The 24,192-nt window shown below is 58.7% G+C and overlaps 3 protein-coding genes across 11 annotated transcripts; 1 reads left to right on the top strand and 2 right to left on the bottom strand.

The window, feature by feature from the left end:
- Positions 1-50: 50 nt before the first annotated feature.
- Positions 51-19,901, bottom strand: SLC4A2 (solute carrier family 4 member 2). 5 transcript variants are annotated; one of them, XM_065542790.1, is made up of 23 exons: positions 19,806-19,901; positions 15,050-15,163; positions 12,738-12,903; positions 12,338-12,579; positions 12,139-12,257; positions 10,364-10,599; positions 10,132-10,274; positions 8,540-8,720; positions 6,476-6,611; positions 6,208-6,373; positions 5,982-6,096; positions 5,641-5,825; positions 5,255-5,480; positions 4,947-5,162; positions 4,715-4,863; positions 4,416-4,610; positions 2,292-2,546; positions 2,097-2,186; positions 1,745-1,911; positions 1,076-1,329; positions 813-982; positions 395-568; positions 51-291 (listed from the first exon to the last, which is right to left on the bottom strand). In XM_065542790.1, the coding sequence occupies exons 2-23, from the start codon at positions 15,098-15,100 to the stop codon at positions 211-213; spliced, it is 3,717 nt and encodes a 1,238-aa protein (XP_065398862.1). In that variant the 5' UTR covers positions 15,101-15,163; positions 19,806-19,901; the 3' UTR covers positions 51-210. The 5 variants fall into 5 exon arrangements, with proteins under 5 accessions (XP_065398862.1, XP_005551246.3, XP_065398863.1 ...); XM_005551189.3 differs by lacking the exon at positions 19,806-19,901 and adding an exon at positions 17,317-17,476; XM_065542791.2 differs by lacking the exon at positions 19,806-19,901 and adding an exon at positions 16,878-16,980.
- On the bottom strand, positions 12,877-19,901 carry LOC135970275 (uncharacterized). 4 transcript variants are annotated; one of them, XM_074036369.1, is made up of 3 exons: positions 17,317-17,476; positions 15,050-15,163; positions 12,877-12,903 (listed from the first exon to the last, which is right to left on the bottom strand). In XM_074036369.1, exon 2 carries the CDS (start codon positions 15,158-15,160, stop codon positions 15,110-15,112), a length of 51 nt encoding a protein of 16 aa, XP_073892470.1. In that variant the 5' UTR covers positions 15,161-15,163; positions 17,317-17,476; the 3' UTR covers positions 12,877-12,903; positions 15,050-15,109. The 4 variants fall into 4 exon arrangements, with proteins under 4 accessions (XP_073892470.1, XP_073892472.1, XP_073892473.1 ...); XM_074036371.1 differs by lacking the exon at positions 17,317-17,476 and adding an exon at positions 16,878-16,980 and having other exon boundaries at positions 12,881-12,903; XM_074036372.1 differs by lacking the exon at positions 17,317-17,476 and adding an exon at positions 19,806-19,901 and having other exon boundaries at positions 12,885-12,903.
- On the top strand, positions 19,195-23,284 carry CDK5 (cyclin dependent kinase 5). Of its 2 annotated transcripts, XM_005551180.3 has the most exons (12): positions 19,195-19,277; positions 19,925-20,013; positions 20,111-20,178; positions 20,290-20,350; positions 20,450-20,506; positions 21,237-21,332; positions 21,479-21,553; positions 21,713-21,809; positions 21,990-22,059; positions 22,630-22,690; positions 22,806-22,886; positions 23,004-23,284. In XM_005551180.3, the coding sequence occupies exons 1-12, from the start codon at positions 19,241-19,243 to the stop codon at positions 23,088-23,090; spliced, it is 879 nt and encodes a 292-aa protein (XP_005551237.1). In that variant the 5' UTR covers positions 19,195-19,240; the 3' UTR covers positions 23,091-23,284. The 2 variants fall into 2 exon arrangements, with proteins under 2 accessions (XP_005551237.1, XP_065398875.1); XM_065542803.1 differs by lacking the exon at positions 20,450-20,506.
- The last annotated feature ends 908 nt before the right edge of the window (positions 23,285-24,192 follow it).

Raw genomic sequence — 24,192 nt, 5'->3', positions numbered from 1 at the left:
CCCACCTCTTTCCCATTCATGCCCCCCATACAAAGACAAAAGGCCAGAGATAGGTGGGGGCCAAAGCACTTTACTGCAGGGGCAGTGGGGGAGGAGGGGACATTAAATTATTCACTTAAATAAAAAGGAGGGTGGGGCATGGGAGGGGGGACCCCATCCCACCAGCCTGTCCCCTCGTCCATCGGTCCCTCGGCTGTCCCTCGGCGGCGGCTACACAGGCATGGGCATCTCATTGTACTCGTCCACACCCTCCCGCTCATCAAACACCGGCTCTGCCTCGTTAGCATCCAACTGTGGGGTGAGGGGTGGTCAAGAAGGGAAGTGGGGGGTGGGGGACCTTTCCAGATCCACAGGGAGGCAAGAGGGACTGGGGGAGGCAGGCGGGAGGGCTTACACATTTCATCTCTCGCTCGGTGAAGATGCGGGTGAGCACCACCATGCGGAGCGGCACTGTGAGGATGAGGATGAAGGGGAAGGCCAGGGAGGCAGCTGTGGACATGACAGCCCAGAGCAGGGCCAGGCAGAGCAGCTGCAGGGCCGTAAACAGGTGCATACGGAGGGTCCGGACCTGGGGGGCGGAGACAGGTGAGCCCAGGTTCCTCCCCAGCCTGCTGCTGGGAAGAGCCTCTCCCCTCTTCGGAGTCCGGGATGGAAAAACATTCCTAGGTGCCACAGAGCCGGGTTGGTACAGAGAGGAGGTGGGGGCTGGCTGAAGTGGGCAGATGGGAGGGGCAGCTGGAGAATGACCCAAGTAGACCAGGATGGCCAGAGGCACACCCCTTCCAGTGGGGAGCTGGGGGGGGGGGGCTTACCTTCTTGACGTAAGTGACATCTGGGTGGTGTTTGGGTGGCATGAGCAGCAGATGCAGCCGTTCATAGAACTGGATCCCATTAAGGGAGGTGACTCCCATGTACAGGAAAATTCCAAAGAGCACAGCCAGGGGGATCTGCCGGAGCAGATCCCCGATAACTATGGAGAGGCCTATGGGAGGTGCAGGATAGTTGGCCACAGGGTCCCCTGGCCCCACTGGCCCTGGGGAATCCACTGGGAAGGGAAGGGCAAGAGGCAACGTACCCACAAGCAGGGCAACCAGCAGCCCTGTCACCCGCTGTTCCTTGACCTCCTGAATCTTGGGCTTGTCCCCAGGTGCCACAGCCTTGCTCATGACAGTGAGCGCGTTGGCGTGAGTGACGGAGCGGACAGTGGCAGCAGCCAACCAGGGCAGGCCAAAGAGGGCACAGATGCCGCCCATGGCCACAATGAGCAGCAGGTCCAGGTGGAAGCCGGAGCCCTTCTGCAGCATGCGCTCCTTCTTGGAGATGATGAGCCTGAGAGAGGGAGGGGTGCTGCTAAGGCCCAGGCTGGACTCAGCTCCACAGACCACGGGGTCTTTCCAGAATGCCCAGCCAGTCCCTCCATCTGGCTTTGGAACCTGGTGGTCCCTGTCCATTCCGTCAGGATTCAAATTCCATTACAGAGCAAAACCTCGGCCCCCAGCCCTTATCCTCCACAACAGCTCCCAGCTAGCACTGCCAGGCTGGCCTGCCCCTCCACGTGCTGTTCCTGTCCCAGCAAACATCAGGGGGTTTTTCTGCTGTCTACAGATTAAACTGTGGCCATCTAGGCATCCAAGGTTCCCTGAAGTCCCTGGGATTGCCCAGTGTGGCTGGAGGTTCCATGCTGAGTTCCCCAGCCTGGCCTGGGGCTCTGGCCTCTCATATCCCTTCGGCCAGGACCACTCACGTGGTGATCTGTGTCTCCATGAAAATGAGGATGAAGACCAGGATGGCAGGCAGCAGGCTGGCAACCATCATCCACACAGGGAAGGGGCTCTTCTCCCCCAGAGGGTTGATGACCCAGCCCCTCTTTTCTGGGGCAGTCACCGAGAATCCACTGGGAACGCTCAGCTTCTGCAGGGCAGACACAGTGTGGGGACAAGGGTTAAGGTAATGTGGAGGGCATGCCATGGAAAGGGGTTGGCATCTTAAGGACAGGCTTAAACTTAAGGACAGGCTGGGTTTGGAGGCTGGAGGGGAACACCTAGACCCAGGGCGGTGGAGGCAGCAGCCCTTGCCTGCTGCGGGCAGCACCTTACCTGGGTATAGGTGTCCTCAATACTGTAATCCACAAGCACCATGATGAGGATGGCGATGGGCACCCCAAAGTCCCCAATCACCCGCCGGATCTGAGTGGGCAGGCACACTGCTCAGAGGCCTGCCACCACAGCCACTGACTTCCTGCCACCCCCCTTCCTGCCCCTAACCCCCTCTTGGCCTTTAAGCCCACGCACCCGGCCAGGAAAGAACCGGCTGTTCTTGAATTTGCGCAGGAAGAAGGCGATGAAGAAGGTGCCGGCCATGAGCACCAGCGACAGCAGGGCCGTGTTGGGCTGGCCCCGGGGCTTCCCCTGCCCAGACTGCCCAGCCAAGCTCCTGTTGCCCGGCCCCAGCGTGGGTCTTGCCCCGGCCCATGTCATGTTCTCACCGCCGTCCACCTCTGAGCTGTTGGAGGCTGAGCAGCCATGCAGGGGGTGCTCCTGGAAGATCTGGGGAGAGGAGGCCACAAGGCCTTCATCAGCTGGACCGCAGAAAAGATTCCTGAGGCTCAGTGAGTGTCAGGTGGAAGGGGCGGGGCAGGGGAAAGGCTGGCCTGCTTTCAAGGAGCTTGTCTTGTTGAATTAAGACAGTGGCCCAGAGAACCAGCTGTGAGCACAGGGCAGTGTGGGGCAGCAAAGACCGAGCGGCTGGTTTAACTCAGGAAGGCAGCTGGTGAGTGGCACCAGCCAGGCTCAGAGAGGATCCGGGGGCCTAAAGGAGGAGGACATGAGCACAGAGTGGTCTCTCACACACATCTGATGCCCAGACTGACTGTCACCTCTGGAGTCTTTCCCCTTTCTACACTCCTGGATTGTTTGACATTTTAACAAAAGCATGTACTTTTGTTATTAAAAATGTGAATTTTAAAAGCAAATTAAAAATAATGTATTTTTTAAAATAAAACAGGCTGGGTGCAGTGGCTCACGCTTGTAATTCTAGTACTTTGGGGGGCCGAGGTAGGCAGATCACTTGAGGTCAGGAGTTCGAGACCAGCCTTCCCTGTCTCTGCTAAAAATACAAAAATTAGCTGGGCGTGGTGGGCACCTGTAATTCCAGCTACTCAAGAGGCTGAGGCAGAGGCAGGAGAATCGCTTAAACCCGGGAGGCCAAAGTTGCAGTGAGGCAAGGTCACACCACTGCATTCCAGCCTGGGCAACAGAGCAAGACTCTGTCTCAAAAAAACAAACAAACAAATAAATAAAATAAAAAAGATGGACTGGGCCTGGTGACTCATGCCTATAACCCCAGCACTTTGGGAGGCCAAGGCAGGAGGATCGCTTGAGGCCAGGAGTTCCAGACAAGCCTGGGCAATCTAGGCAGGCCTCTTCAAAAAATTTAAAAATTAGCCAGGCATGGGGCCCACCTGTAGTCCCAGCTATTCGGGAGGCTTAGGCAGAAGGAACACTTGAGCTCAGGAGTTTGAAGTAATAGCTCTAATGGTGCCACTGTGCCATTAAATATAGAAGTTTTTAAAAAATAAAAGTATGAGTTTTTGGCTGGGCACAGTGGCTCACACCTGTAATCCCAGCACTTTGGGAGGCCGAGGCGGGCAGATCACTTGAGGCCAGGAGTTCAAGACCAGCCCGGCCAACATGGTAAAACCCCATCTCTACTAAAAAAATACAAAAATTTAGCTGGGCATGGTGGCGTGTGCCTGTAATCCCAGGTACTTGGCAGGCTGAGGCAGAAGAGCCACTTTAAACCAGGAGGCAGAGGTTGCAGTGAGCAGAGATCGCGCCAAAATTGCACTCCAGCCTGGGTGACAAAGCAACACTCTGTCTCAAAAAAAAAAAAGAAAAGAAAAGAAAAACTATGAGTTTTTGAAAGATTCATCTGTCTGGTTCAAGTTGCTGTTTGAAAATAAATTAAGGCCAGGCGTGGTGGCTCAATCCTGTGATCCTAGCACTTTGGGAGGCTGAGGTGGGTGGACCACCTGAGGTCAGGACTTCAAGACAAGCCTGGCCAATATGGTGAAACCCGTCTCTACTGAAAATACAAAAATTAGCTGGGTATAGCAGTGCACACCTATAATCCCAGCTACTCAGGAGGCTGAGGCAGGAAAATCGCTTGAATCCAGGAGGCAGAAGTTGCAGTGAGTCAAGGTCATGCCACTGCACTCCAGCCTGGGCAACAGAGTAAGACTGTCTCAAAATAATTAATTGATTAAAAAATTAATCTGAGGCCCTGGTGTGTGTGTTGGCAACAAGCCCCAGGAATGCTCCAGCCTGGCCTCGAATCCAGAGGATGGGACCAAGAGACTCCTTCCAGCCCTGAGACCTCGGCCCTCCTGGCCCAGCTCTCGGCAGGGGCCTGCCCACCTTCACCAGCTTGTAGAAGGTCTCATAGATGAAGATGAGTGATATCAAGAAGGCGAAGATCTCCTGGGTGAAGCGGGAGACAAAGCGGACCAGGAAACTCCCCTCCAGGGCCACCATGAGCAGGGCCAGGAGCACCAGCCAGAAGCCGATCCACACGCGGCCCACCAGGTACTCCAGGTGGTTGCTGCTACAGAACTGGAAGTGGGGGCAGTCAGGTCCCGAGCTCTGGGTGGGGATGCTGTGGGGAGGTGTCTAGGGCAGAGGAGGGGTGGCTGGAGATGGGCGGGAAGAGCCCTCACCGAGAAGAACGCCTCCTCAAAGACCAGCAGGGGCCCCGAGAAGCCGATCACCAGCAGGGGCTGGGCACCCAGCAGGCAGAAGACCACACCCTGGAGCGCTGTGGACATAATCAGCTCCGACACCCCTATCAGGTCCTGCGTCTTCTCTCCTAGGGGTGCAGGAACCAGCTCAGGAGCTGGCGGCCAGGCCCTGGGCAGTCCGCCCCACCCTCTACCTGAAGGCTCTCCTCACCCAGCAGTCCCCCAAAGGTGATGGCAGGAGACAGGGCGGCAAAGTAGATGAAGATGACGGCAGCCAGGCACTGAGGGTCAAGTGCATCTCGGAAGTCACTCAGGTAGTGGGGATAGCGGCGCCGCACATCTCGGATCAGCCCACCAAAGGGCCGCCCCGTCCGCCGAAGGGGATCATCTTCAGCTGCCCCTGCCGCCTCTACCATCTGCAGGAGCGCTGCAACCCAGGCCTCCGTCAGGGTGCCCCAGCCCCTCCTGCCCACCTCACCCCCTTGAGGCAGCCCCGACCCCAGCCCGCCCTGGCCGTACCCTTATCTTGGGCAGATTTGGGCTCCAGCCCGGCCCCTGTGGGCAGCAGCCGGCCCTGCTCCTCTCGCTTCTTGAGCATCTGGCGCTGGAAGTGGGCCACAGAGCGCAGCAGCTCCTCGCCCTGCACTTCTGAGGGCGGCAGCACCACGCTGCAGTCGAGGAAAGCGTTGATGGCCGTCAGCAGGTCGTCCCGCTCGTCAGCCAGGTAGGCTGCCTCGTGGAATTGCTGCCAAAGCAGGATGGGGATTGGGGAGGGCTCAAAGAAGAGGGCTGAGGGCCTGGAGCTGGGGGTGGGCAAGGCCGGTGGGTGGGGGGCAGTCGTGGGGATCAAGACTGGCCCAGGGTGGGCTCCAAGAAGCAGGGCCCAGAGGAGGAGGGTAGCTGACCTTGTCTGACATGAGGGTGGAGATGGAGCGGCCGATCTCGTGGTAGTCCATGTTGGCACTGCTCGGGCCCAGCAGCAGGAAGAGGAAACGCACGGGCACCGGCACTTCCAACACTGCGTCCAACTCCACGGCCTCCCGGAGCCGCACAAAGGCCATGGTGGGGCGAGAGAGGAATTCCACACAGCCTAGGGGCATGGGACCATCGTGGGCAACAGCAGAGCAGCAGGACCGCCTTCCAGTCCCTCACCCAGGGGTGGCACCGAGGCAGGACCAGGGAGACTACAGGACCCTGCCTCAAGGCCTGGCTGCCAAGGCCCCCACATGTGACCTGCCCCACATACCCACGAGGACCACCGTGGCCTCAGCATTCTCAGGGATCTTCTCCAGCAGCTTCAGCTCGTGCTTGGACTTGGAGCGGGTGATGCCACCTGGTGGTGCTGGAGGTGGCAGCTCGCGCTGGGGTACACAGAACAGAGCTCAGCCCAGCCAGGCCCCTCCCACTCTAAGTCCACACCTGGGCTTCCTCAGTCCTGCCGCCAGCCCAGGCAGGGCTGGTTCTCCCCTCACCTCTCGCTCCACCTCCAGCCGGGTCTCAGGAACACCTCCAATGAGAGGCTCAGTGACGTGGGGATCACTCTCAGCCCCCTGACCATGGTGATGCCCCAGCAGGGAGCCCAGGGAGCCAGCTGAAATGTTGCGGGGGAAGGAGAAGTCCTTCTCATCACTCGGGTGGCTGGTGGGGCAGAGGGCAGTGAGGCAAAGGAGGGTCAATGACAAGGGCCGGGGCAGGTGGGCTGGATGAAGTGTCGTCCCCAACTGGCCCACAGGGCCTCACCTGTGTTTCAGCAGCAGGGCCCGCAGCACATTGGCCCTGTCCTCGGCCTTGATCTGGTCAGAGATGACCATCTGCTCCACCACCTGGTGGGCCACTCCGGGCAGGGTCTGCTGGTCCAGATCCAAGAGCACAGCCCCTGGCATAAGATGGCACAGAGGGCCCCTCAGCCCCAGATCGCAAAACAGTGGCAGGAGATGGGATGGGAGCAGAAGCTGGGGACAGGTGGGGCAGCCAGGTGGGTGGGTGCCGGGCCTGGAACACCAGCCTACACATGAAGGACGCAGGCTCGGGTTCTAGCTCCCTCGGGAGCCTAGGTCACATCAACCCTCTGGTTCCTCCCCTCCCCCAGACCCCCAGGAACGTTACAAGGCTCCACAGAGACCACTGAACCTCAGTGACCAGAAAGGCCATCTAGGCCACACTTGCCAGACACTCCTTCCAGGGAGCATCCGGCCTCCACAGGGACGGTCCAGGCCGCCCACTCTGTTTGAACCCTCTTAGCTGTTAGAAAACTCTCCTCTAAGTAAGCCAGGTGCTGCGTCACTCTAGGGCCTAGTTCTACCCTCTGATACACAACTCAGCTGGTCTGTGGCCTCATCCGTGTGGCTGTCCTGGAGCCATCTGAAGACCCCCCTCTGCCCCAAGCTTCTTGACTTCCCTGTCAGCTTCTCGACCTCCCCTCACCATTGCACACAGAAGTAACAGTCCCTTCGAAAGTTACCAGGTCATTCATCTGGCAGGGCCAACTTTCAGGAACAAAGACTAAAGAATAAACAGAACCGGCCGGGTACGGTGGCTCACACCTGTAATCCCACTTTGGGAGACTGAGGCGGGCAGATCACGAGGTCAGATCGAGACCATCCTGGCTAACACGGTGAAACCCCATCTCTACTAAAAATGCAAAAAAATTAGCCAGGCGTGGTGGCGGACAGCTGTAGTCCCAGCTACTTGGGAGGCTGAGGCAGGAGAATGGCGTGAACCCAGGAGGCAGAGCTTGCAGTAAGCTGAGATAGCGCCACTGGACTCCAGCCTGGGTGACAGAGCGAGACTCCGTCTCAAAAAAAAAAAAAAAAAAAAAAAAAAAAAAAAGAATAAACAGAACGAAAAGCTCCTAAGCAGCCAGGCTGGAGACCTCAAGGCCTAGTGAGAAAGCCCTTCCACAGTGGCACTTTACCCAAAGCCCCTGAGCCTCACTCGGGGTCTATGGACTCTTAGTTGGGAAACAATTCTAAAAGCAAGTTTCTAGGTCCTCAGCTGCTTTGTTTTTTGTTTACTTTTTTTTTTTAAATTTAATTTTAAGCCAGGCACAGTGGCTCATGCCTGTACTTCCAACATTTTGGGAGGCTGAGGCAGGCAAATCGCTTGAGCTCAGGAGTTTGACACCAGTCTGGACCACATGGTGAAACCCCATCTCTACTAAAAATACAACAATTAGGTAGGCGTGGTAGTGTGTGCCTGTAGTTCCAGCTACTTGGGAGGCTGAGGCAGGAGGATCACTTGAGCCTGGGAGGTGGAGGTTGCAGTGAGCCGAGACTACACCACTGTACTCCAGCCTGGGCAACAGAGCAAGATCCTGTCTCAAAAAATATATATATATATATTTAATTTTTTTCCTAAGCTGCCTCAAACCACAGAACCTCAGCTGCTTAGAAACAGGCCTTTTAACAACAACTGAGAGTGGTCACCCATTGTGAAGGAGCAAGCAAGCAAACACAGGACTCGGAAGTCCTGCATCTGTGGTGAGTGGTCATTTCGTGAAGTCCATACAGCTACAGATTATATCACATTCCACAGAATCTCTAAGATGGTACCAAGGCATGCTAGGAATTTCAGAAAGCTTTACATCAAAATGGCTTCTGGAACATTTTCGCAACCAAAACACAGTTGTTATCTGAGAATATCAAGAAGCTGCTGGCTGAAAATGCAAATACGAGCTGGGTGTGGACCACGCTCCCTCTGGGCTCTGGGGCTGTCACACATCATGGGGCTCAAGACAGATTTGGGGCCATTTGGGAGAGTTTCCTGGGGATTGGCCAGGCGGGAGGCGGAGGGGAGCGGGGTTACCGTGGGCAAGGGTCCTGCGGAGCTCCAGGAGACTGCGGAAGGAGAGGGAGGCCACGTGGGGCTTCCCCCAGCGCTCTGTCTCCTCCTCCACGTCCTCTTCAAATTTGATCCAGCGAGCTGTCTCCCGCCACTGGGGCTCCTGGTTTTTGTCCAGCAGCAACTCATTCAGCTCCACAAACACCTTGGGGAGAGAAGAGAAGGCATTTCAGGGTACAGAGCTGGAGGCAGCCCTGGGTGGAGGTCAGAGGTGAGTGGTATCAGAGGGAGCCAAGTGACCCTGGAGAGCATGAGCACAGTGGGTGGTGCACAAGCGCCCCAGTCCCACAGCCAGCTGAGACCCTGGACAACTGACTAACCAATGAGATGCAGTTTCCCGCATCTGTCAAATGGGAACACCTCAAAGAACTGTCAGGAGGACAAAAGGGAAAAGCACATGGCACGCTATATGACTCAGAGTAAGGGCTTGAGAAATGGCCACTGTGTATGAAAGCAATGGCGTTTTGTAGGCCTTTTAACAAGTGGAATGCCTACCAGCCATTCCATTGACAGGCATTCAAGAACTGGCAAAACTAATTGCAAATGAAGGAAGAGTGGTCGCCTCTGAAAAATACTGATTGGGTGGAGCCGTGCAGGAACTTCTGGAGTGTGGGAAATGGTTAGGCAGGTATGGGCCTGCAACAGGGCACTGAGCTGGATGCTTCACACACATGCAGCTTACTGTATGCTATTACGCCTTCATAAAATGAGGACAAAAACACAGTGCGTCAGAGTTCAGGACCAGGGCCCTTAAGATGGGCGGCATCACTAGGTAACCAAGTGACCTTGGCCAAGTCACAGCACTCTAGTTTATGGCTGACATCACCTGTTGTCATCTTCACAGGTGGCTGAGAGGATTGAACAAGTACAGAGGCAACTGGGTTTTGAAAAATGAAGTGTAGTGCTACACAGAGCCACCTTTAGCCCAAGGGGTGCCCTTTGTTCAAATCAGAAAATGGCATCTCTTTCTAAGATGGTCATGATACAGAAATCAACAATGGCTCAGATGTGAATTAAAACCACAATACTCAAATCAACGACATCCACCATGGGGAGCATAATCACAGTGCCCAAGTCAATAAGCTCTAAGACGTGTATACTGCACTCTTGTGCAGTGTACAAACTTCACAACGAAAGGTGGCATCCCTGGGCCCGGTGTGGTGGCTCACGCTTGTAATCCCAGCACTCTGGGAGGCCAAGGCAGGCGGATCCCTTGAGGCTAGGAGTTGGAGACCAGCCTGGCCAACATGGTGAAACCCCGTCTCTACTAAAAATACAAAAATTAGCTGGGTGTAGCAGGTGCCTGTAATTCCAGCTACTCTGGAGGCTGAGGCAGGAGAATCGCTTGAACCCAGGAGGCAGAGGTTGCAGTGAGTTGAGATCACACCACTGTACTCCAGCCTGGGCAAAAGAGCGAGACCTTCTCAAACAACAACAACAAAACAAAGGTTGCAATCCTGAGGCTTGAGATTATAGCTGGTCTGAGAGGTAGGGGCAGGGTCGTTGGGGGAAGCTGGATGGGAAGTTATGGAAGACCATGAAGCAGAGCATGGTACCTCGTGGGGCTTGTGGGGGGCCCGGGGTCGGGCCCGAGGTGTGGGGCCAGGCTCCCGCCCTTCTCGGCCACTCTGTGTGGAACCTTTGGCATTCTTCCGCACCAGGTGCCGCCGCACCCCAGGAACGTCCTCAAATCGGTGACCTGGGGGGGCAGAGGACCAAGGTTGGGCTCCCCCTTTCTCTCACTCCTTTGCCCACCAGTGCCAGGCTTGGCCCAGGCCCAGCACTCACTCTTCATGAGGTCTAGGTCGGCTGTGGCCAGCGTCTGGGCCTCACTCTCATCCGTGGGGACCCGAGGCAGCAGTGCCTGCTCAGCCCCGGTCATGCTCCCAATGCGCCTCCTTTCCTGAAGGTTGTAGCTGCGGTGCCCAGGCTGGGCTTTGGGCAGGGGGCGCCCCGAGGCACCCCCGTCGTCACCCCCTGCGGTGCCACTGGCCACCACCGCCGCCGCCTCCTCCACCTGGGTTCTAGGCAGACAGAATGGCCGTGAGCCCGAGAAAGCCAGCCTCCCCCCCAACGCTCAGCACCCACACAGCGGGGAGCCAGGGAGGGACCACATCGGACTCCGGGCCCTCCTAGCTCCCACTCCCGGGAGGCACAGGTATGGGGATGGGGAGGATTCCGGATGCAGACTGCCAGCATCCGAACCCCAGCTCCACCCTTTTCTAGCTGTGCAGCCCCAAACGATCACCCCAAGGCCCCTCTGAACGTCCACTGCGAACATCAACTGCTCCTCAGCAGCCAGGACTGAGGCCAGACTCTGGCAGTGCCATGAGGGGTGAGATTTTGGAAAAGTCCCAGTGCAGGGCCTGGGGCAGAAAAGGAGCTCAGGACGCTGCTTCCTGACAGTCAGCATTCATCCCCCTGCCCCCTCACCCCCTGGCACACCCCTAGCCATGGGACTCAGAGGTTCACAGGGGCCTATGTTTAATCAAGAGGAATAAAGTCCGTGGCACTCAGCCTTGGAGATGGCAGACAGCTTCCTGCCCTGGGAGGAGGGGTGAGCCTCAGCCTTCACAGACGCCAGCTTCTGCTCTCTCCCTTCTCTCTGCCACACTGGGTGGCCAGGGCCCTGCCACGTGGTCCTACCCCTCTCTCTCAACATCAAGAGCCCCCAGAGCTCAAAGCTCGCGTCCCCTCTCATGACCAGGCTTTCCTAGCCCCCACGTGCCCTAGCCCACAAATTCGACCCTTTCCTGCTGCCAGGCTTTCTCGGAAGCCCCAGCCTTCTCCCGGCCATCCTGGCACCCCTAAGGCCACTGTAACCTGCCGCCCACATCTGTGCCATGGTCCCAGCAGGTTATGCGCTCCCAGAGGGGACAACATGCCCTTCACTTCCCGCAGCCCTTCACGCTGCCTGGCACCCAGAAAACAACTGGTCTGTGATTGTAGTGACCTTGAGACCTAGTTCAAAGTCATTTTCTCCAGGAAGCCTTCCCCCAAATGCCAATCATCCACCGGTACTGACACTTTCCCTGAACCAGCCACTGGGTGCAGTGACAACATGCTGATGCCATCTCACATGGTAACATTTGGTTTCCAACCAGCGTGTGTTGGCAGTGCTCCAAGGAGAGGGGGGTCTTCTTTGCCTCTTGAACCCTGGGGCCTCCAGCAAGTGCTGGGAGGTCACCAGTCCAGTACCTGAGCCAGTACTGGCTATTGCTCCCGCTACACCACAGGCAGGGGTGGGAGCAGGGAGGGGTGGGAGACGGGCAGGGGTGGGAGGCAGCTTAGGCAGCGCATGTTCTTTCCCAGGCTAAACCATACTTAGAATTCACACCACCCTTAATCCCTACAGCCACCCAGTGAGAAAGGTTCTATTATGCTTGGTTTCCGATAAGGAACCTGGGGCTTGGAGAGCTTAATTAAGTTACTTGCCCAGCCAGTGAGGGCAGGGCTGGGATTTGAACCCTGGCCTGGTGATTCCAAGGCTCATGCTTTGTTCCAGCATCATCTCTAGCAGGGGAAGTGTCTGTTGGGGACACTGTTGATTAGGGTATACTTACCCAGCCTGGGCCCCTTTGGAGGCCCGAGGAGTTGCCTCCTGGTGGGGCAGTGGTGCAGGGGAAGATGGACTGGTCCTCTCTGCCTTCCGGTCAGCACTGTCATCTTCTTGGAGAAAGAACTGTAACAAGGACCCATGTGGGCAGGAGTGACCAGGACAGGGCCCTGCCGACATCGCCTAGGAGCCCACGCCCAGCACACCTGCACCGAGGAGGGTGTGGAGGCAGGGGATGGCTGCGTGACTGCCCGGGCCCCCTCGGCCTCGCTAGCCTCATCCTCATCTTCCTCCCCTTCCTCAATGGTGGGGGTTTCTCCAGTCGGGGAGGCTCCTGGGCGCCTTCGAGGCTTCCGTCCTGGGCCCTGGGGTGTCTTGCGGCGGCGTGCATCCGGAGGCAGGTGGGTGGACAGTGGGTGATGGATGTGGTGGGAGGACTGGCGGTGGTCTGCAGGGAGGAGGGGGACTTGGCTGCGGCAGGCACAGCGTCCCCTCCCCTGCCATCCTGCCCCCCGCCTCGCTCCTCCCACTAGGACCCCAGCCCCTTCTTAACTGAAGAGTCAAACCTGATATCCCTGCCTCCCCCTTCCCTGCCTGCCCCCTCACACTCAAAGTCTTCCTCCCCATAGCTGCGGCCTGGCTCCTCCCCTCCGCGAGACCCGGCCTCATGTAGGATCTCCTCAAACCGCTCCACGCCCAGGGTGCGGTGAAGTTCGTCTTCCTCCTGCTCGGGGAACCCAGGCGTCCCAGGGCCCAAGCTCTCTGGCTCTGGCTGTGTGGAAGAAAGCATAGAGAAAAAACACACAGGACTCACTGGGAATTGTACCCCGAAACCTCACCCTTCCTAGTGCCAGAGACCCAGGACCCCTCCCCTCAGCAGCTATCTCCTCTAATGCTGGTGACTCAATATCCCCCCAGCAGCTGTCCCTTAAATATAGGGACCCAGGCCAGGCACAGTGGCTCACGCCTGTAATCCCAGCACTTTGGGAGGCTGAGGTGGGTGGACTGCTGGAGGTCAGGAGTTCAAGACCAGCCTGACCAACATGGTGAAACCCCATCTCTACTAAAAACACAAAAATTAGCCAGGCGGTGGCGGGCACCTCTAATCCCAGCTACTCAGGAGGCTGAGGCAGGAGAATCACCTGAACCCAGGAGGCGGAGGTTGCAGTGAGCCAAGAACGTGCCACTGCACTCCAGCCTGGGTGACAGAGTGAGACTCTGTCTCAAAAAAACAAAAAAGAAAACAAATCTAGGGACCCAGTCCTCCCAAGCAGTCTGCCCGGTCAAATGCAGGAAGCCAGTCCCCCTACCAGTACACATCCCTTCAAACACAGGGACCCAGTGTCCCCCCAGCAGTCTGCCTCCTCAGATGCAGAGACCCAGTTCCCCCAGCAGCTGTCCCCTGGGTTCTGAACTACCCTCATCCCAGCCCAGCCCCCTTGGCTGTGCAGTCAGTTCAGGGCAGGTGGAAGAAATCCCGTGTGTCCAGCCCGTCTGCAGCCTGGAGGGAGGGCGTGTGAACCGGGAAGTTCACATGACAGATAGTGAAGAAACTCCCCTTGGCCTGAGGACAACTACTGAGCCCAAAAAGTAACTTCTGGAGGCGCCCAAGCTGACCGCCCCAGAGCCCGTCTGAGTCAAAAAAACTAGCCCCGCAGGGACAGGAATGGATGCCCTTCAGCCCCCAGGAGAGCTCCCCTAGCCCCCAGGCCCCTAGCCCGAGCCCTGGGCCAGCTCCCTAGCCCCACCCCTCACCCCACCCCCACAGCCCCCACCTGAGTCATCCTGCGGGCGCGGAGCAGCGGCCGGCACAGCCGGCAGGGAATGCGGCGATTGCAAGAGCTCAGCACAGCTAAGTGGCAGCCGCCTGGTCAGGCAGCCTTGGTCCAGCCCCCCACCCACCCACGGTCTTAGCTACAGGCGCCGCCAAATATTTGCTCAAGAGCTTCTGGACCTGAAGGGCATCGGGATCTCCAAGGGCGGGGGTATGCAGCCCCCTCCATGGCGGTGCCAGCAGCGAGAATAAGGAAGAGCGCGGGGAGGAGGGCTGGGGCGAAGGGCGGGTCTTAGGGGCGAGGTGGGGACTGGAGCGGCTGGGCCTGGCAGAACGCCGGATGAGGTGAGCGGGCCAGGGGGCTGGCTTCTTCCCTCTGTACGTAAGGCTCCTGACCATCTCCTGGCTCCCCCATCGCCCAGCCCCACTCCCACCAGAAGCAGCCCCGTGGGACGAAGGGGCGGGGAGAGGCGCAGAGAGCTTGCCCCCATGGGGAGAGAGGGTAGCAGACCCCTCGCACCTGAGGCCGCAGGAGGAAGTCCATGGCCGGCAGGGGTGAACCTGAGAAGGAGGGGGAGGGGACCAGCCTGCGCCCCTTCCCAGTCACGTGCCCTTCTGGGCCAGAGTGACCAATAGCGGAGCTGATTGTGGCACGGGGTTAATCATTAGACTCCTTAGGAAAATCCAGAGGGGGCCATGTGGAGCGGTGGCCACGTGAGGGCAGGGAGGGGCGGGACTGGGTGGCACGTGGGCAGGGGGCGTGGCCAGTCACGGCAGGCGAGCTCCGCCCAGAACCCTCTCCCGCGTGCAGACTTGACCTGGGGCCTCTAAGGCCGGCTGGGTCTGAGACGGGTTGCTGGGTGAGAGACCCAGGGTTCTCAAAGTTCCTCAACCGCTGAGGCTAAGCTACCTAGGTCTTCAGGTAACAGCCTCAACTCCCTCCCCAGGACTGGAAGACGTTTGATACCCCCACTACCCATCCCCCCACACGACCATCATGCAAGGTCAGGGTAGGGATGGCAGCGTCCTCCCGGTCTGCACACTCACACACGCTCACACCCCTGGTTGGTGAGGACCCTCGGCCAGAGCACACAAGGCTGCCAGGGAGGGAAGGTCGGGCTGGCGACCTGGGAAACAAACTCACCGTGCGAAAAGAATCTGCGCCCTTGGTGGGGCACCGGGGGGCGCTGCTCATGGCCGAATCTTAGCCCTTTTCGCTGTCGCTGCGGCTTTCAGGGCAACAAGGCGGAGGCATAACCTGGATGGGGGAGAGGCCGGATCACCATCGAGAGCCCTGGGAGGGCAGGAGCCACCACGCGCAGGCTGCGCTGCTGGGGATCCTCCTGGACTATGAAGGGCCTCAGAGTGGCCCTTAGCGGCAGCCACAGCACAGAGAGTTATTTATAGGAAGAAAAGAGAAGAACAAGGAGACAGGAGAGGACTGAGGCGAGTGGGGCCAAAAAAGGCCGAGAGACTGAGTAGAGGGAGGAGGAGAGAGAAGGTGGGAGAGGCCGCAAGAAAAATGAGGGAGAAAGGAGTCAAGGCCCAGGCCCGGAGAGAAAGCAACAGCGATGAGGGAGGGAGCGATAATAAGCCGGGGAAGGAGGGGAGTGAAGGCTCAGGCAGACAAGGGAGCCTCGCAGGGTCAGGGCACCCACCAGAGGTGGGCCTGAGACCAGAGAGGGTGTGGCGGGGAGGGTGAGACACCCCGTGGAGCTGGGGCCGGACTGCCGAGACAGGAAGCAGACGAGAGGAAGAACTCTGGAGAGAGCCCAAGATGCCCCCGCAGGGAGGGGGCGCCCCCTCCCCAGTGCAGGCCGGCAGGAGTCTTGCCTCCCCCAGGTCCGTGGGGGCTGGCAGGAGGGAAGCAGGCTGGCTGGGTGGAGGGCAGGAGCTCAACTCCACTCACTCAGTGGGAGGGAGGAAGGCACAGAAGGTGGGCATGGGCTGGGCAGAGCTTTATAATGGGGGAGGGGCATGTGATGGGCTGGGAGGGGGTGGGCACCGCAACCTTGAGGTTCTGCCTCTGAGGGGCGGTCTGGATCCCGCCCCTTCAGAGCCTGGAGCCAGGAAAATCTGAGTGGCAGCGCTGCCATCCTCCTGACTGTGACTGTAGGGAGTCTGGGGAGGACACTGTATGGTGGGGGCAGAGAAGGAGCTGCAGGAGGGAGCCCAATCCCTGCAAATAGGGGGCCTATTCCTAGTGGGTCAGCACAGGGGACACCCAAGACTGGCAAAAAGTGATGGTACCGATGCTCCCAGTGTGTTGCTGGGGACTGGGGGTGCCCGACTCAGGAGTAAGACAAGTCAGTGTAGGGTCAAACAATATAGGTCGGGGGGGGCTCACCCAGGATGGGGAGCCTGGCAACACATTCTTGGCAAGCACTCCAATTCGGCTAACTACGCTCTTCCCCTCCCCCTCAGCAGGCCTTCAGCCAGGGCGAGCGGTGTGGGTGAGCGTGAGGGCACCCAGTTTGGGAAGGTTGTGGGAAGAGTCCGCCCTGAGCACCTGCAGGCGCCCACTCCCACCTCAGGCTGTGCCCTCAACGCGCTCCTCCACACTCTTCTGCACCCCCTCCCCCGCTGTCCCAGAACACAAAGCAGCTTCTGTCCAGAGCATCGGTGCCGATAATCCGGGTAGGGGCACATTCCTCGGACCAGCCCCGACCGGCCCAGAGGATTAGCATCTCTCCCCTTGCCCAAAGGATTAGCATCTCAGACCCCCACTTGGGCATTAACCACCCCCCAAGTGAACTCGTAAATTCCACAGCTCTTCCATGTGGAACTGGCGGGGGAAACCAAGCGGGATAAAGTAGACCCTGGATTTCAGGCAGTGCCGTCTCTCACACCCAGCACAGAACTCCCCGCCTAGACAAACCGACCCCGGGAGTCAGGTCCAACTCTCCGGGCTCGTCTTTCCCATCCCCACCCAGCTGCTCCCTCTTCTGCCTGACCCCTTGTCCCGACCTTACCCGCCACCCGCCTTTCCTGGCTTCGCCTCCCAACCCGGAGACTGGGGATGGAGGCCCCGGGCAACCCCCAGTCTGGGCGCCCCGGACGGGACTGAAGGACTATGCGGGGTGGCCGGAGGGGAGGGATGGTCTGGAGCCAGCCGGGGAGTGGGAGGGCCGGCGGCTCCTCAGGGAGACTACCCACTCCTGGTGGCAGGGGGCGCGGCACCATGGCTTTAGGGAACTCTGAGAAAGGGACCCCGGAATGCCCGCCTCCGACCAGCACTCCATCCGCCTCCTCATCCTTCTCCCCAAGACCGCGGTTCCCCGCGCCCCAGTCTCCGCCCTTTCCTCCACTTCCACTCCCTCCCTGCTCGAGTCCCGAGTTCCCCCCTCTCCTTCCCCCTCCCTTCCTCCCTCCGCGGCCCTGGCCCTCCCCCGCCACCGCCTCTCCGCTTACCCGCTCGCTCTGGACTTCGTGCCCCGGGGGTCTCGGGGTCTCTCCCCGTCCTCCGGCACCCTCGCGCGCTCCCGACTACTGCCCCGTGCCCACCCCGGGGCGCGCCCCCGCCGCTCCCAACTTCTCCCAACTCAACTTTCCCCCGCGCCACGGGCAGGCCAGCCCCCTGCGTGCGCGCCCCCCGGCGCACCGTGCGCGGTCCCGCCGCCGCGGGTGGGGAGGCGGGAGCGGGGGCAGGGGCGGGGGCGCGCTTCCAGGCACAGCCCGGCACCAGGGGCCGCCCCCGCCGTCCCTCTGCCCCAAGCTTCCCCACTCCGGGCTTGGAAGCCCCGAGGATGCCGTCTCTTGGCTCCATTACGGCACCTCTGGGTGGAAAGGAGCCCGCCTCACGCTACGGATCCCAGGCAGTAAAACGCAGGCACAAGGAAATTCGGAGAAGTCGAAACATAAACGTATCGGGATTGAGATTCTCTTGCGGCCCCCCTCCCAAATAACCCCCGTGCCTCCAAGAAAGCCCCTGAGGGACGGTGGCGAGCAGGTGAGAAGGGTGACAGCGGCTGGAAGCTGGCTGCCCAGTACCCTGAGCTGATCTGGGAGAGGGCAACTTGTTAGGGGCTCCCCACTTCCTGAGAGGGACAGAGATTCGCTATGGTGGCCTCCTTCCTCTTGAATGGAACCTCCACACTGAATCGAACCCTAGTCATAGTCATCACTTATCATTCAAGACCTGTGTGTAGTTCTTGTTTGCCCAACGAAATCACAAAGTCTTCCAGATAAGGAATGTACTTTTCGCTTCTTTTCTCTTGTGTATGCAAAAGCATTCAGATAGAAACGAGTTAATTAACACGTGTTTGGCAGTAACTCTGGTTCCGGTGCCGAGGAGTGCTGTTTGGGATCCTTTTCCCTCGGTCCGTAGCCCTCAAGAATGCAATCATGAGACAATTAGAGAGGCAGCGCAAGGGAATCTATAATCAACTCCTTTAAGGGATGAGGTAGAGGCTGCTGCAAGTTGAGCATCGGTCTGTGGTCTTGTCTGTGGAGGGGGTTAACCAACCTGCCGGCCACACCCTGGCTGACTCCAGTGGGCCCCGTTCCGGAGACTGGGGTCTGGGGGGACCTCCAGGGCTCCACCCAGCTTTTCTCAGCATGTCAGAGTTCAGCGGCTGGAGTCGGGTGGGCTCCGAGACAACAAACGGGGCCCAGCAGAGAGAGGGGTCTTTGGCGTGTGTCCCTCCACTAAAATCCAGCCTCAAAGGGGCACAGCTGTTCTCTTCCCAGCCCTGCGGTCAGCTGTTCCCTGTGAGGTCATCATCGCTCACATGCATTCCCCAGTGAATCCTGGTGTCACTAGGTGGCTTGGGGAGAGGTGGAGGAAACCCGTGCTGAGGTCGTCAAGAGGCCGTTGGGAACTCAACGCCACCAACCAGGTCAGAGCTGGGCCGCCAAGGCTCGGGATCTAGGCCGCCAAACCCCAAACCCCTAACCGAGAGCGCTCCGCCCCCATCCCCGCTGCATTCTGGAACGCGTAGTCCCGGAGCAGCCCTTTTCAAGAAGGCTGGGAGCACATAAAAGGAATAACAACAGCGGGGCACGCTGGGAACCGCGGCGCCGCGGCGGGGCGCCCGGAAAACGGACACGCGTTGCTCCCTGGGACTTGAAGTCCAGGGTTTTGCCTCCGCGGTGGAACCGGAGCCCTGGAGTCTAGTGCTGCAGAGAGCGTGAGCGCAGACGGCTGGGGTTTGTAGTCTTCTTGTCCTCGGTCTCGGGCACTGCGGGGAGACCTTGTTGTCTTAGGACTACAAGCCCCAGAAGGTACTGCGCGGCCAGGCGGGGCGGGGCTGGAGGCTCGGGTGCCGCCTCCTCTGCAACGCCGGGGCCAGAGTCTTAAAACCGAGGGCCCGCAGGGGTCCCCGCGGCCGCCGCGATGCAGAAATACGAGAAACTGGAAAAGATTGGGGAAGGTAATGGAATCTCAAGATGTTCCTGCAAGAGCCCCTCTGCAGATCCTTCGGCATTCCTTGCAGCCCTGGCTCCCTTACCGTCAGCAATACCTACAGGCTCCGACCTCAGCAGCGGCTGCAGCCCTGGCCCCCGAGCTCAGCACTCCGTGCAGACACCAGTCTTCCCGGTGTTAGCATTTCCCGCAGGCTCTCACTCCAACCTTAGCGTTCCCAGTAGACCCGACCTCCCAACCGCGACACTTCCTGAATTTCTCACCCCAGCCTCAGCACCACTTGGACAACCTCACCCCGAGCCCCAGCCTCGGTTCTTGCTGCAGACCTCCAACCTCAATATTTCTGCAGCCCGTCAGTCCTCTCCCAGGCCCCTCCTCACCATTTCCAGACCCTTCCGGAGCACCGCCTTCATTTTAGACATCCTTGCCCTCGCAGCCGCACTCGCCCCTCCTGCTGAGCCCCTGGAGCCTCCGCGGGCACCTTCTCCTCCCTCCTCACCTGCCACATCCTCACTCACAAAGCTCACCCACCTACCTTCACCCTGAATCCCTTTCTTTGCATATTCAGACGCTGCCTTCACCTCCCGGGAGGCATTTCCTGGCTTAGGGAAGAGTGCCGCATCCTCCCCCTGACCCCTGACCTCCTTCCCCTAGGCACCTACGGAACAGTGTTCAAGGCCAAAAACCGGGAGACTCATGAGATCGTGGCTCTGAAACGGGTGAGGCTGGATGACGATGATGAGGTAGGACTGGGGACTGAGATAGGGCCTGGAGAGGGGGTTGAGGGCCTGGGCTGGGTGGGATCTGACTGCTGCCCACCCGGCCCCCTCACATATGCAGGGTGTGCCGAGTTCTGCCCTCCGGGAGATCTGCCTACTCAAGGAGCTCAAGCACAAGAACATCGTCAGGTGTGCGGGAGGCGGGTGCTCCTTGCCGGTGTGGCCGCTTGGGGGAGGCGGGGGCTGACACTGGACGTCTGTCAGGCGGACCTGCATGGCTGAGCCCTTCTTTTGCCCTAGGCTTCATGATGTCCTGCACAGTGACAAGAAGCTGACTTTGGTTTTTGAATTCTGTGACCAGGTGAAAGGCGGGGTTTGGGGGACAGTAGCCTTGGGAAGGTATAGGGGCCCAGACTGAGGTTAAACTCTGTCCCATTCCCCCACTCATATCCCTTTTCAGGACCTGAAGAAGTATTTTGATAGTTGCAATGGTGACCTTGATCCTGAGATTGTAAAGGTGAGGAGAGTGGTGTTGGGGGACCCCTCAGGCTGGGGTCAGAGTCTGCATTCAGTGTAAGCACTCCTTGGGCTCTAACTTTGGGCCCTGAACAAGGACGCTCTGGGATGTCAGAGAATGAGAAAACCCTGTTTCTGCCCTCTAGGAGCCTCCAGTCTTAGCAAACATTTTCACGTGGTCGTCTTTGACCCACACAGTGGCACTCTGACGTCAGTGATAGTATTTACATTCAGAGATGAGAAAATGAGGTTCAAGGAGATACACTCATTCATTCAATACATACTTACTGAATGCTTCACTGTGTGCCAGGTGCTCTTCTAGGCCCAAGACCAAATGCCTTGGTCCAGGTTCCAGGGGAGCCAGTCCTGAATGATACTACAGCATGATATTTATGTGCTGTAGTATCGTGTGCATACTCAGATGCCGCCAGGAAGGGAAGATCAGCATGGGCTAGGATCTAGGCGGGATCTAGGATCCACCTGGCAAGGCCCATTAGGCTATATGGTCCAGGAAGATGGGGACCAGGGCCAGTTTCTTCACTCTTGTCCCTCTAATGCCTAGTACAGTATAAAGCAGGTTCTGGATGGCGAATGAATGGTGTCACTCTGAACCAAGTGCTGAAAGGTGGGTGGGGTGGAGTGAAGCACAGGGTGAGGAGAGGAGCCACCCATTGCTGGGCACAGTTGCATGTTCAGGGCGTCTGACTCCCTTCTGCCTGCTCTCCTCCCAGTCATTCCTCTTCCAGCTACTGAAAGGCCTGGGATTCTGTCATAGCCGCAATGTGCTACACAGGGACCTGAAGCCCCAGAACCTGCTAATAAACAGGGTACTTCTTGGGAAGAAGGTGGGGAGTGGGAAGCCTGGGGCCAGGGCATGGGGAGCACGGAGGGAAGAGGACTGGGAGGATGGAGTCTGTGCTGTCCCAAGGCTGCTTAAAGGCCCTTCTCCATGTCCCCTTCCCATTCCCCTCAGAATGGGGAGCTGAAATTGGCTGATTTCGGCCTGGCTCGAGCCTTTGGGATCCCTGTCCGCTGTTACTCAGCTGAGGTGAGCTAGGAGATGGGATATGGGATTGGGGGAGGGAGTCCCTCAGCTCCAACCCCAGGACCCAAAACACTATTTTCCTCTCCTCTCTGAGCCTCCTCCTCAAACCTCCTCCCCAGCCCTCTAAGTGGGAGTCCCCTGTCGGGGGGCGGTCTCCTCCAGGTGGTCACACTGTGGTACCGCCCACCGGATGTCCTCTTTGGGGCCAAGCTGTACTCCACGTCCATCGACATGTGGTCAGCCGGCTGCATCTTTGCAGGTGACGTGCTGGGGCGCTCCAGAGGCACCTTCTTTCCCATTTGGGTTGACAAATAGGGTCTGGAGGGTTCCCTCTAGGGGAAGGGAGGGAGGCTCTGGGACTGGGGCTGGAAGGTCAGGGGGCACCTCAGAGTGAGGGGTCCTTCACATGTCACATCTTATCCCCCTATCTGCTCCCCAGAGCTGGCCAATGCTGGGCGGCCTCTTTTTCCCGGCAATGATGTTGATGACCAGTTGAAGAGGATCTTCCGATATCCTTGTTTTCCTCTGCCTTGAGCCCTCTGGGAGGGGACAGCCCATGGAGTTTTGAGTGCAGTGGGTGAGGGCAGTGATGGTGTGGGGTGGGGTGTTGGGGTCTGTAGGGCTTCTCTTGAGGGCAAGGGGAGACAGCAGAGGTGCTGGACACCCTGATTGTCACAGTGCAGATACACACTGGAGAAGGTATGGCTTGGAGACAGGCAGTGTGCCCTGGGGGGCAAAGCCAAGAGGGTGTCCCTCCAGGTGAGAGATGGATGCCAGGATGAAGGAGCCAAAGACAGCAGGACACATTTTGTGGGAGCGGGGCAAGGACCAGTTCATTAGGACTAGGACAGCAGCATGTGGGTTAGACTAGTTAGTGATTGTCATGGGAAACGTGGTTGGATGTACGAGTGACGTGCCCGGGGTTGCTTCTGTCAAGCTCAAGCCAGAGGGTAAAGGGAGGGTGAGAGAAGTAGGTGGTGGGTATGAGGAATCCTCCCCGGGAGGGGAAGAGGCCCTCACCCTGCCCCTGAAGATGCAGCTGTGGCCCTTTCCCAAGTGATCCTTGACTCCGTGGACACGCTGCTGGGGACGCCCACTGAGGAGCAGTGGCCCTCTATGACCAAGCTGCCAGACTATAAGGTGTGATGGGGAATTGGGGGGTCATGGTTCATCAGGGTCACTCTTGTTTCACATTCCTAGCAGCCTCCACCCCCCTCCCCCTACCTCTAGTCTGACCCTCCCTGCCTTTCCACAGCCCTACCCGATGTACCCGGCCACAACATCCCTGGTGAACGTCGTGCCCAAACTCAATGCCACGGGGAGGGACCTGCTGCAGGTAGGTGACTTGGGGTAGAGGGTGGGTCAGGACACTTGCCCAGAGGGGACTACAGGAAGGCAGGGCTCTGGGCAGTGACCTGTCCTGAACCTGCCGCCTCCTTTCCCCCATCTCCAGAACCTTCTGAAGTGTAACCCTGTCCAGCGTATCTCAGCAGAAGAGGCCCTGCAGCACCCCTACTTCTCCGACTTCTGCCCGCCCTAGGCCCCAGGATCCCCGGCCTCCAGGCTGGGGCCTGGCCTATTTAAGCCCCCTCTTGGGAGGGGCAAGATGGTGGGGGTGCCCCGTGCACTGTGCTCCAGCTGTGCTGGGCCCAGCTGGGGTGGGGTGCCTGAGCCTAAGTTTCTCACTCCCTTTGTGGACTTTATTTAATTTCATAAATTGGCTCCTTTCCCACAGTCTGGCTGATGTGGTGGTCAAGTGGCTCTACAGGGGCCATGAGCTGGAGGGGTCTCTGCTCTGTTACTGCTGGCCGCAACCCTGCTTCTGGCTCAAAGACAGCACCTTGCTCTTCTACTTTAAGAGGCCATGACCCTCACCCCTCACCCCTGGGACAAGGCAGCACTGTCACTGCACACCCCTCCCTCCCACCTTCCCTCCCTCTGCCCAGGAGGGCCTGACATGGTCCCTTGGAGTGAGGGGGCCAGTATCTAAGAGCAAGAATGGGCTCCCTGCCAGGGTGGGGAGGAAAGGGCTGGGCCTGTCCTTGTGGTTCTCCATATCTCAGGTGGATCCTCTTGTCCCTTCCCTCATCATCCCCCCATACCCAGGCCTGCAGGCTGACACAGGAGAGCCTGAAAGATATGGTTCCATCAGGAACACCCCTTCCCACTCCCTATTTGTCAGTTTCCCAATGTTTGGGGTACAGTGAAAGAGAGGGAAGTTGGGCCTATGGCTGGGGCCTGGTGTGTCCTTATTGGCAGGAAGGGGAAGGGAGAGCTCCCCCAACCCTCACCCCCACCCCCACCCCCACCGTCTCAAGCCTTAGGCCTTTGGCTCTTGTGGGGAGGCTGGGAGACAGAACTTGTTGGTATGGAGACAGGCTGTGTGCCACACTTGGTCCCAAATGTGGGAAAGGAGTCAGGATATAAGGCAGGACACAGGTGGTCTTGAAAGTGGAGTCACTCCCTGTCTTCTCGCTGCCTCTTCTTGCTGGGCTCTGGGCAGAGCTCTCTTCCAGTTATACCTTTATTGCTGACTGTGATTCTGCGCTCACACCTAAGCCTGGGCTTGGAAGATACCTGTCCTCCCTTCTCTCTAAGATGTCAGTCGGCTAAACTCACTCACACTGAGCTGCAAAGGACTG

This window comes from Macaca fascicularis, chromosome 3 (assembly GCF_037993035.2).
Source record: "Macaca fascicularis isolate 582-1 chromosome 3, T2T-MFA8v1.1".
Taxonomy (NCBI): Eukaryota; Metazoa; Chordata; class Mammalia; order Primates; family Cercopithecidae; genus Macaca; species Macaca fascicularis.
Note: the sequence above shows the minus strand (reverse complement) of the source record. Positions and strands in the feature narration are given on the sequence as shown.